Here is a 12,417-nt window from a genome sequence, read left to right as displayed (position 1 = left end):
TTTCTATATGCTTTCGGTAGATACTTTTTTTTTAGATACCAATTTATTATCGATTTGTTAGAGCATCTTCATTTCCAATATAGAAAATGCATTTTGTACAGTATCTTTTGTGAGAGTGGGTGTCTCTTTGTCAAGCTTCTAATCCTATCAGAGCCCATTGTAATCCATTTATTCCTGGGGTTCTGAATCTTCTGAGATAGTGGGGGCAAGATTTCTGAGTACTGAAAGTGAATTTTAAAAGATATGTTAGAATCTTCAGAATCTGGCCAATAGCAGTTGGGCAAAAATTTTTAGGTCCTCATTAATGTGGTTAGTATAGTATCTCTACATATATATAGGATTTGATGGCATTTATTCATCCTTTTAACCTACTGTTAAATCATATTTACATAATACATCAACCTGCTCTAAATGTGTACCATTTGCCTGTGCACATTAGGTGGGCAAAACCATAAGGATAATTAAAACGCATATTATAGAACATAAAAGTTGTCTGAGAAATAAATGTCAAGATGCTCCTCTAGTGGAGCACTGGGAGATAAAAATCACATACAATTGAGGATTTATATATATATATATATATATTTATTACTGATCATTTATATTCCTGTAGTTATGCAGGAATTTACCAAGGCAGTTGTTAAAAGAAGATAGGTGGAATTTTACTGTAAATACCTGACAAACAAGAGTGTTTAACTGGGATATTGAATGGGGAGCCTTTATTTTAGATCTTTGATAATTTGACAGAGCAGGTTGTGGTTGATTGATGGTTTTGAATCAGGCAATTTACTAGGAGGGCTATAAAATAAGCAGAAGACAGGGTTGCCGTCACATGCCAGTTTTTCAATCTGAGAAGATGGAAACGAAATGTTTTATTGTGATCATATGAAGATGGCTGAAGATTTGTAAGGTAAAAATAATTGTTTTAATATGATTACTTTGACTCTGGTAATACTATTGGGGTGATTTTTGATGTGGTAAACCTTTTTTATAGATTAACATTTCTGATCTGTTTAAAATTGAGTTTTCCACTTGGGAGGTAGCTGCATACAGGATAAGAATCATGCTGAAGTAAAAGTTGCAATAGGGTACAATATGGTGATACTAGAGTATATTTATATATTTGGTTTTTTTGAGTACATATATTTTCAAAATCTTTTTCAATGATGTAGACAATACTTTAAGGAGTACAGAATACAGATAGTGCCGAAAGTGGAAGAATGTAAGTATAGACAGTACAAGATTGGAAGTAACTTCCCCTTAGGCAGCAAAGCGCCGAAACAAAGCTCGCACTGGAAAAGAAAAAAGAACAAAAAGGAAGTGATTTTATGTTGGTAATTGGAGAAGAAAAAGACATCTAATTTTGTCAACAATAAGTGTATTTCAAACATTCTCAAACTTTCTGTGTGTTGCAACAAGGGTTATAAAAGTTGATATATATATTTATACATATGTGAATTTAGAAAACAAACCTCTCCCAGAAGGTATAACCCTGGTAACTGTTTCAATTGAGAAAGAACATCTTGAATGGTGTTGAGAGACCAAACAAAATCTCCATCATCTGCTGCTTCAAATGGTACCCTTTAACAAAAAAAAAAAAGAGATTTAAAAAGAAAACCAAATTCAATATAGAACAACTATACTTCAAAAGAATTCGGCAGTTTTCTACAGTTTCTACAATATCAAAACATAAAAAATATCTATTATTTATGAAAATGTGATATATCCAACAACGAATTAAACCAAATAGTACAGACATAGATCAAAACAGCGCAAAAGGAAGTGAATTTACAATGATGTAATTTTTAACAATGTTTGTATTCATATCACATCTATTCCGTAATAAAAGATGTAAATGTTGCCATAACAGCTCATGTAAACACAAGATAATACTATCACTTAACAACATATGTCACCATTTATAACTGCATCCAGAGGAAAGTTTAGAACAAATACAAGTAGAGGAATAAAAAAAGCAACTATATTAAGAATAATTCAGAGTATAGTGTATAACTTTCAATTTCTCAAATAAAGAAATTGGAAGTATACTGTAAAAACTTTCCCATGCTTTTAAATAATGATTATCAAAATTCTGTTATGCCTGAAGAATATCTAAGCATTCTATTTGCAGCCAGTCAGCCATCCTAAATCCAAAATTTCAAGATATAAACTTAGGGGTGAATTTTAAAATAGTTGCTTACATTAAAAGGACCACATATATGAGCATCTGGGCCGAGTGCAAGCAACTAGCATTTTAAAATGGACTAATTATGTACATATATGCGCTTGCACAAGCAAACCAACTTGTAAAAAAAAGGGGCGGAGTTAGGGGGTGTCATAGGTATTTTGGGGTGGGGGGGGTCAACATTTATGCGCATAAATCCATATTTTAAATCTAGCAGCTGCAGTGTGCTGCTAGCTGCAGATATTTACTTCTGCTCTTGATGAGGTGTAAATCTGCATAAACCTCCTTTTAGGTCTAAAACAACTGGGTGAGAAAACTGAGTAAACTAGGGGGAGTGCAGGGTGAAGAACCAGAAGGATCTGGATTACCTCAAAGTAGACTGGGCAAACTGGTGGACTAAGTAGTAAAACTGGGAATGTCCTTCACACAAGCATATTTTAAAATCTGCTCACCTGCGTGCATTAAAGCCAACAAAATTCTAAGGAAGATACATGAACTGCGCTTGCTCATGTAACCACTTAAAATTAGGAGTACACATACACACAATGGATGTATTTTAAATCTTGCATGAAAAATTGCGTGCATGATTTAAAATTCCTGCGTATGTGCGCTCACACGCAAATATATCTGCACCCACACGTTCGTTTTAAAGTTACTGTCCCTGCCAACAATATATCTAGCAGTTTGCAAAAACTTTATATAGCTATTAGACAATATATTGGCCCAATGAATGGATTCTAATAAGAATTCTCCACTAAATGGCTGCTTAATGGAATTAATTTTTTCAAAAGATGTTAAAATTTCCTCCCAAAAATAAAACAGCTTTGTATGCAAGACAAAATTAGGTATTAGAGAACCACTCTCTACATTTATTTATTTATTTATATTTATTTGTTTTTCTATACCGACATTCGATTAGAAATATCACCGGTTTACATAGTAACTTGATGGATAATTTGACATCAGTAACAACAGGGTCCAATTATCTTTACATTACAACAATGTCTTATTATCTTATGAGTAAAAAGTAACAGTTATCTATACAATGCTGCAATAAAACGTCTTATTATCTTAACAGTATTATCTTAACAGTATAGGAATAACATGGCATTTAATACACAAATCAGAATTCACAAGTCCCATTTTAAATCTCTTAGTTGCATCTAAATAAAAGTAATGTAAAAGGAAGATGTAAGTAGATTAGTTATAGTGTTTTGAGGGTCCCTGCTCCCTTAGAAATTTTAAATTGATAACAAATCAAGAAAAGTATGATTTAGGCAGTAATCCAGCAGCAAGAGGAATGCTTTCCAGTCTTTTGCACTGAGTGCCACATGTATGATTATCTCCCAGCTGGTGAGAGGTCATATGTGTGCACTAAGTGCAAAGAGCTCCAAGCCCTCAGAGAACGAATCCATTCTCTGGAGGCTAGAGTGGCAGACCTGGAAGATCTAAGGGAGACAAAGAGGTATATAGAGGAGATCTTTAGGGACCCCCTTCAGAGAAGTCCCACCTCCAATCTGATAGCCCCTGTGCTGCTCTGGAGGTGAAAAGTCACTTGGAAGAAGAGCATCAGCCTGATGAAGCATGAAACAATCCTGTAGCTAGGACATGCACTCAAGATGATGTACTATCCCTCTCACACCAAGGATAGGTCTCCAGGGGCATGTGCCCAGGAGGGAAGGGTTAGGACAGCTGTAATAGTTGGTGATTCAATTATTAGGAAGGTTGATAGCTGGGTAGATAGTGGGCATGAGGATTGCTTGGTAACTTAACTGATGCGAAGGTGGCAACCTCATGTATCACATAGATGTGTGTACCAATGACATAGGAAAGTGCAGGAGGGAGGTTCTGGAAGTCAAATTTAGGGGCAGATTTTCAAAGGCTACATGCGCAACCCAAGAAAATCTGCCCCTGCGTGCGCCAAGCCTATTTTGCATAGGCTCGGCGGTGCGCGCAAGACCCGGGACGCACGTATGTCCCGGGGCTTTAAAAAATGGGCAGTCTGGGGGCGGGGCCAGGAGCTTGGCAGCGATCCCTAATCCTTCGGCACAATGGCCTGTGCCGGGGGATGGCGAGCCGCTGTGCGCAATTTACGCCTGCCTTTTAGAAATTCCATCTGTTCAACAAGCACACTTATATAGTACTCGGGAGGCCTCCTTTTCCATTGCCGCACCTGCACAATGGAATCTCATTCCATTTGAACTTAGATCTTTGGATGATGTGAAAAAATTTAGACAGTTATTGAAAGAGTATTTACTCCGACGTGCATACAATATATTTTAGAGTGGTGTTAGCAGAATAAATCCTCTCAAAGATGTGAGGATAATGATATATATTTTGAGTGACTGATTATTCATTCCATTTATATGATATTGAGCTTTATTGTTTCTGTGAAACATATGAAAATTGTGTGTTATTGTATATGTCAATTTTATGTTTTTATTATGTATATTGATGATGTAAATCGCCTAGGTCTCTCCTTGTGGTAGGCGATTAATAAATTTTAATAAATGAAATGAAAAATGAAATGAACTGTGTGTGTGTGAGACAGAAAGACAGTCAGGGAGGTGACTGGTTTGTGTGTTCGAGGGAGAGAAAGATATTGGTCAGGGAGATGACTGGTATGTGAGTGTGAGAGAAAGAGACATTGGTCAGGGAGGTGACTGTGTGTGTGTGAGAGAGACATCGGTCAGGGAGGTGACGTGTGTGTGAGACAGATTGGTCAAGGAGGTGGTGTGTGTGAGACAGAGATTGGTCAGGGAGGTGACTGGCGTGTGTGAGAGAAAGAAAGATTGGTCAGGGAGGTGACTGGTGTGTGTGAAAGAGAAAGAGGGATTGGTCAGGGAGATGACTGGTGTGTGTGAGACACAGAGAGAGTGTGTGTGTGTATGTGAAATAGACTAGTCATGGGCCCTAAGGAAGAAGAACGTGAGGACAGAGCTTCAGCAGCCCTTGCTGCTTCTGGAATGTGCTATTGGCCTACAAGGGAAAGGGGTAGGAGAGTTACTGGAGAGGGTAAGTAAAGGTGACTTTTTAAGTTTATCTTTCTTGATTGACTGCTATTTTAATTATTGGGTATTATGTGATGTCTGCTGTTAGAAATATTTGATTGGGGTTTGGAGAATTTTTAATAATTTTGAAAATGTTTAATGATTGGATGTTATTCCATTTATCAGTTGTTTTGAAACATTTATTATATTCTAGTTTTAGAATTATTTTATATTTCTCGAGGAATGTATAAATAGAAATGTGGAGACAAAAACTGAACTGGAAACAGCAAGAAGTCAAACTCTGTATGCAGTGCAACAACGCAAAAACAAAAACATTAGCTTTATGGTCACTTTATTCTGGTTTTGGAGAGGGTCTGTCTTGTCTGTTCTGCAAGCTTGTAGTTTCTTGGAAGGGGATCTATAGCAGCTTGGCTTGTTCTGTTTTCTTAACAGGAGCTGTATTGGTGTTTAGGGCCTGATGTAATTTTTGCAGTGCTGCCTTTCCATAATGCAGGAGTAACTTTGTGCGCATTAGTTTGTGTACATTATTGCAGATCCTGGAAGTCTGTTAGGTGCTATATTTCTGTTTCGCACAGAGTGCAGAGTGGCTTTTTTGGGTTTCCATTCCAGTTTCTGTTCCATATTTGTAATTTGTGGTCTTTCTGTACTTGGTGAAGGTCGATTCTATGTGTGTGACCGAGGGGAAGTATTTTACTAGCATGTAGGCATTTGTATCAATATTATTTGTTGTGTTTTCTCAATAGAACATGCATTGGTGGTAAATTACTGTTTTTTCATAAGGAGGACTATTGCACCTGGTAGGAGAGAGTGTTTATGTTGCTGTTACTGAAATGACACCAGAAATATCTCTTTTGTATGGTAAATTGAACAGGGAATGTCCTACTTCTGTTCTGTAGCCATTGTTGGGGGGTCAGGGTGGATCCTGTAGATACAGAGTATATGTTTACATTTAGCACCGTGATGATCATGTGTTCAGTGTATTACGCATGTGAGAACCATCTGTCAGGTATGACCAGGCAGAAAAAAATTTGAGAACCACTGCTTTAGACAATTTAATTTTCTTAGAAGGACTTCAGAGTAATACTCTTTCTCATAGTACAAACTTCGGATGTTTAAAAGCACCCTGAATTTGCCAACATCACTGGTCACATTCTGGGCAGAAAAAATAGGTACTAATATTCAGATAATTGATATGATCCAGCTTTTTCATATTGATCATAAAGAATCGATTGATTCTTCATTTCAAGAACGCAGCTAACATAAGACTTGCCATACTGGATCAGACCAAGTGTCCATCAAGCCCAGTATCCTGTTTCCAATAGTGGCCACGCCAGGGCACAAGTACCTGGCAGGATCCCAAAGGGTAGATAGGCTCCAACCTGCTTATCCCAAGCATAAACAGTGGATTTCTGCAACTCTCCATTAATAATTGTTAATGGACATTTCCTCCAGGATCTTGTCCGAACCTTTTTGAAAAGCAGCTGTACTAATAGCTTTCACCACATCCTCTGGCAATGAATTCCAGAGCTTAATTATGCGTTGAGTAAAAAATATTTTCTCTTATTTGTTTTAAATGTATTTCCCAGTAACTTCATTGTGTATCCACTGGTATTACTCTTTTCGAAAGAGTAAACATCTGATTAATTTTAACTCGTTCCATTCCACTCAGCTGATTGCTTGTGCTATCACTGCACAGAGCAGTCAGCCTAGAATGTAATTCTATGCTTTTTCTTCTCCCCACCCCTGCCTTTTATTTTTTTGCAGTTTGATTGCACTGGTGAGAGAAGGGGAGATCAGAGCCAGGCCAAGGGTGGGGGCAGCGGCACCATACTCCTGCAGCCCCTGGCAAAGTGACCAGTCAGCATCGATCTTCAGCTCTGGGTCCGGGCATCTGATGGACGACTTTCCCCAACAGCCGCGTGGCAGGAAATCACGGCGGCCACATTCTCAGCTGACTGCTCTGTACCGTGATGATCGCAGCACAGGCAAACTGCTGAGTGTAGCGGGGCCGGGGAGAGCCTTGAGGTGCAATTTCTGCAGCAGCAGCATGCATGGCCTTTTTCTTTTTTCCGTGTGCCCGGTAAACATTACTTCCTCTTCCGGGCCACAGGGGCGGGAAGAAGAAAAGGTCACGTTCCTGTTTCCAGCTTCCACTGCTGCCATTTCCCCTCGGGGCTTGAATGTGCTGATAGCCCGAGCAGGAACAGCAGCAGTGCTTGTCTCACTTAGGTGGAAGGGGGGGGGGGGGGGGGGGAAGAGCAGCGGGTGCGTGGCACACTACATCATTTGAGAACCGCTGGTCTAAAGAACCAGCTTGAAACAACACAGAAAACTTATTGTAATTGCAAATATAATGTCTAAGTTGTAGACAGTGAAAGAAATATTTATGAGAAAGATCATATTGTGATTTCAGTTGTTCAGAGGAAAAAAAAGCATGTTGTATTGTATAAGAAAAAAGTGTGACCTCTTGTATTTTCTTGCTTGATTATTCTTTTTATGGTGTTGATATGACACTTCTTTTTCTTTTCTTTTTTTTAATTCATGTTGATGGTAAATTTTATCCAGTCCAAAATTGAATTAATGTTTGTTCTCAAAATGTTTTTTATTTTCATGTTGAAAATATTGAAAATAAAAAACATTTTGAGAACAAACATTAATTCAATTTTGGACTGTATACTCATTTTGCAACTCCTTCTTGTTGTGTGGATGATTTTTTGGAGTGCAAATTCATTCTCCTATTCGTTTGTTGAATGATGGTAAATTTTATACCATTATGAGAGTGCACACTGGCACGCGTGTGTCAGCCTGTGCCTAGGTAAGTGGCCATTTTATAACATGCGTGCATGTTATAAAATATCCTGGCTGCGTGCACACGCACCCAAATTTTATTTTTATGTATTTAACAATAAAACACAAGAATACTTGCATCAGAAAAAGAGATTGTGCAATATCAAAATAATACAAAGAATATCAGCAAAGTGGAAATAATTCTATACACATTCCTGAAGTTAATAAGAAAAGAGGAGACCCAAGATGAAAATAAGAGCAATACAGTACCATGAAAATGTAAAAAGAAATAATCAGAAACATGTTCAACACCATTAAATCATATTAGCCGCTCCTATACAAGAGAGAAATTAGGTGTGTGAATTATTTTAACTTTTTATAATTGTAAACTTTTGAATCACACTGATCATGGGCATGAAGAATTCTCTCTCACCATTTCCAACTTGTGTGCTCATTTTACAACTAAATGCTCCATTATTAAAGATAGGCCCAGGTTTTCTGCCAGCCAAACTTGAAATGTAGAAGTTGGCTATTTCTCATCGACTCTGGAAGGCAGATTATGTGCAGATTACTCTTCCTTCCATTATTTTCTGGATCTTCTATGTTCTCCATAGGAACAACACTCTCTTTATGAAGTGCTGCTAATTGTCCAGTGAAATGGATTCACAGAAAGTTCTTCAGTGATCCAAATTAGCCAGTTTATTAACATGTCCCTCCCAGATTTTATTTAATATATTTTATACTACTGCAGAGATGTTATTTGAAATTTCCACCAGAGAATTTTCAGGTTCCGAAACCATCTTGGCTGCAATGTACTTATGCTTTTCACATGTAGTCCTCAAAATTTCTGTCAACATATCTACTGCACACCACACATTCAATAGTAAAAGAGCAGTTAGTCCAAATGTTTAGAAAAAAATACACATAAGAAAATCCAATCTGACTTTCTAATAAGAAAAAGCAGATAAAAAAAGACTCCAGCAGAGCTCCTCCAAGGCATGACTTCTTAGCTATCATCTATCTATACTAATAAACGAAGCTTGACCGACGTGCCGCAAATGCGCAGTAGAGACCAGCTCTACCGCGCATGTGCGGGCGAGCACGTCGGTCTGAGCCAGCGTCAGAAAAAAAGAAAAAACAATGGCGGCGTCCAGTGGCAGCGGCAGCACGGCAGTTGGGTTGGCGGCTTCCGGTGTAGCGGCGGCGGGGTGGCAGCGGCATTCATGGCGGCATCCAGCGGCTGGCGGCGGTCCGGTGGGTAGCGGCGGCGGCGGGAGGAGGCAGCGGCGTTTGAAGGGAGGAATTGTTGGGGGTGGCGGCGGCGGCGTAAGGGTGGTAGCGGCGGGCGGCGGATGGCGGAGTCCAGCGTCAGGGGCGGCGTTGGGTGGCTTGGTGGCGGCGGGTTGCAGCGGCGGGGCCCAGCGAGGGAGGAGAGAGAGAGAAGAGGGACGACAGAGCGAGGGAGGGGACTGAGTGAGGGGGAGGAGAGAGAGGGAGTGGGAGGGAGAGAGAGGGGGGACTGAGTGAGGGGGGAAGGGAGATAGAGAGGGAGTTGGGGACTGAGGGAGGGAGTTGGACATAGAGGTGAGAGGGGGGAGGGAGGGAAGATGGAGGAGATAGAGGGAGGGGGGGAGGGAAGTGGGGACTGGGGGAGGGAGTGGGACTGAGGGAGTGGGACATAGAGGGAGAGGGGAGAGGGGGAGGAGGGAGAGAGATAGAGGGAGGGAGTGGGACAGAGGGAAGGAGTGGGACTGAGGGAGAGGGAGGGAGAGGGGGAGGAGTGGGACTGAGGGAGAGGAGGGGAGGGAGAGAGGGGGGAGGGAGGGAGGACTGAGGGGAGGGAGGGATCTGAGTGAGAGGAGAGGAGGAGTGGGTGGGAGGTAGGGGGTGGAGGGGAGAGAGAGAATGAGGTTTGGAGGTGAGAGACAGAGGGAGTAGCCCTTTTTAACGGCGGGTGGCCAGCGGATGGGAGGAGAGGAGAGAGAGAGGGAGGGAACTGACAGAGAGAGTGAGGGGACTGAGTGAGAGGGAGGAGAGATAGGGCGTGGGACTGAGTTGAGAGGAGAGAGGGAGTGGAGTGAGGGGAGGGAAGGAGAGGTGGGGAATGAAGTGGAGGGGGGCCGGGAGGGAGGGGAAGGGAGAGGGGGGAGGGAGTGGGACTGAGGGAGGAGGGGGTAGGGAGAGAGAGGGAAGGAGTGGGACTGAGGGAGAGGGGAGGGTAGGGGGACTGAGGGAGAGGAGTGGGGATGAGAGAAGGAGGGAGGGAGGGAGTGTGGACTGAGGGAGGGAGGGAGTTGAGGTAGAGAGGGGGTGGAGGGAGGGGGGAGTGAGACTGAGTGGGAGGAGGGACTAAGTGGGAGGAGAGGAGGAGGAGGAGGACGTGAGGAGGAGTGGGTGAGAGGAGGGGGTAAGAGGTAGGGGGTGGAGGGAACGAGAGAATGAGGGGGAGGTGAGAGACAGAGGGATGTTAGCCCGTTGTATCATATAACCTGAGGTCCGCTACTAAAACGTCCACTACCAATGGAAAGATAAACATAATGGACTTGATTTTCAAAGTGACTTATGCACATAAAACCCTGTTTTATGCATCAAGTGGTGTTTTGAAAATCAATCAAGGTCAAGTACATGCAAAAGTACAAACCTACTTTTATGTGCACTAAGAGATGCTATAGGGCTGGAGTTGGGACTTATGCATATGTGTTTTGATTTTCAAAAGCATTAGGTGAATTTTTAAAGTCTGGCTCACACCAAAGCTGAGAGATATGCGAATATGATTGGCTGGTGCGCAGTGTGCGTATTTTAAAAGGCACCGATGTACATGTGTATCTCCCAGTAAGCGTACAAGTAAGAAAGACCAAAAAAGACACGAGGCGTGGTCTGGCAGGGCAAGGATGGGGCATTCCAGGACTTTAACATGAAATACGCGTATAAGTATTTATGCACACAAGCGCATGCTGGGATCCCCTGCCACGTAATTTTAAGTAATAAAATAAAAAAATCTAAGCTAGTCAATGGGGTTATAAGAGTCGGGGCTAATAGAGGGAAAGGGAGACTATTAAACTAGGGGAGTTGGGAAGTCCTATCCTTTGCTTGGGTAAACTGGGAACGAACTGGTGAAGCTGGAAATGGTGTGGGTGCTCCTTTTAAAATCCTCCCACTTATGTGGTGGAAGTAGGAGCTGTGTGCACAGATTTAAAATTGCACACATACTTACATACATTCAACCTATTTTATACCATTTGGGCATATGTGTGTGTGTGTTATAAAATGGCCACGACTTTTAGTGCAAACCTGCATGCGTGCATACATGTGCGCCCACGTGGCTGTTTAAAAGTTAATGTGCACTTTGTCAATTACCCAAGTATTTTCAAAGTGAATTTATGTCCATACATTTTTTGTAAATATTTGGTAAAGTCTGCAGACTGTTACAAGTACATAAATTTGTCATACTGCATCAGACAAAAAGTCCAACAAGCCCAGTATCCTGTTTCCAACAGTAGCCAAGCCAGGTCACAAGTACCTGGTGGGACCCCAAAGGCTAGATAGATTCCATGCTGCTAATCCCAGGAACAAGAAGTGGATTTCTTCAACTCCACTTTAATAATGGTTTGTGGACTTTTCCTCCAGGAACCTGTCCAACCTTTTTTTAAATGCAACTACACTAATAGCTTTCACCCCAACCTTTGGCAATGAATTCCAGAGCTTAATTGTGCGCTGAGTAAAAAATCTTTTCTCTTCTTAGTTTTAAATGTATCACCTAGTAACCTCATTGCATGTCCCGTAGTCTTTCTAGTCTGAAGGGTAAAGAACCGATTAACATTTACTCGTTCCACTCCACTCATTATTTTATAGACCTCTATATCATGTCTCCCCCCTCAGTCATCTCTTCTCCAGGCTGAAGTGTCCTAACCTCTTTAGCCTTTCCTTATAGGGAAATCATTCCAACCGCTTTATCGTTTTGGTTGCCCTTCTCTGTACCTTTTCTAATTCTGCTATATCTTTTCTGAGATGTGGTGACCAGAACTGCACACAGTACTCAAGATGAGGTTGAACCATAGAGCAATACAGATGCATTATGATGTTCTCTGTTTTATTCTCCATTCCTTTCCTAATAATTCCTAGCATTCTATTTACTTCTTGGCTGCTGCTGCACACTGAATAGAATATTTCAAACTTGCTCTTAACATACAAGGGGCAACTTCATAGCTCAGTGGCAGTGTTGCCATCAAGCTTCCACAGGTAGTCCCCAGTCATCATACAATAGTGATATCTAGCAAAAAGACTTAGAGTGCATGCATACTGAGTTCTAGAGAGGTCTGTGGTCCTTTGCCCCTGATCAGAAATTATCATTATGTTGGGCTAGATAGGAGTGGGGAATTTCTGCCCCAGACATTTGTGCCACACTGAAGCAAAAATAAGCAGTCATACTTTGCC

The 12,417-nt window shown here is 41.3% G+C and overlaps 1 protein-coding gene across 5 annotated transcripts in view; it reads right to left on the bottom strand.

Annotated features, from left to right (window-relative positions):
• AKAP9 (A-kinase anchoring protein 9) overlaps positions 1-12,417 on the bottom strand; it is a 687,299-nt gene that overhangs the window by 32,299 nt on the left and 642,583 nt on the right. For all 5 annotated transcript variants that reach the window (XM_029588843.1, XM_029588844.1, XM_029588845.1 and 2 more), the window contains one exon: positions 1,473-1,581. In XM_029588843.1, coding sequence (XP_029444703.1) covers positions 1,473-1,581 — 109 coding nt within the window. The remainder of the gene's footprint in view (positions 1-1,472; positions 1,582-12,417) is intronic.

The sequence above is a fragment of the Rhinatrema bivittatum genome, chromosome 2, assembly GCF_901001135.1.
Source record: "Rhinatrema bivittatum chromosome 2, aRhiBiv1.1, whole genome shotgun sequence".
NCBI lineage: Eukaryota > Metazoa > Chordata > Amphibia > Gymnophiona > Rhinatrematidae > Rhinatrema > Rhinatrema bivittatum.
This window is presented reverse-complemented; position numbering and strand designations above follow the sequence as displayed.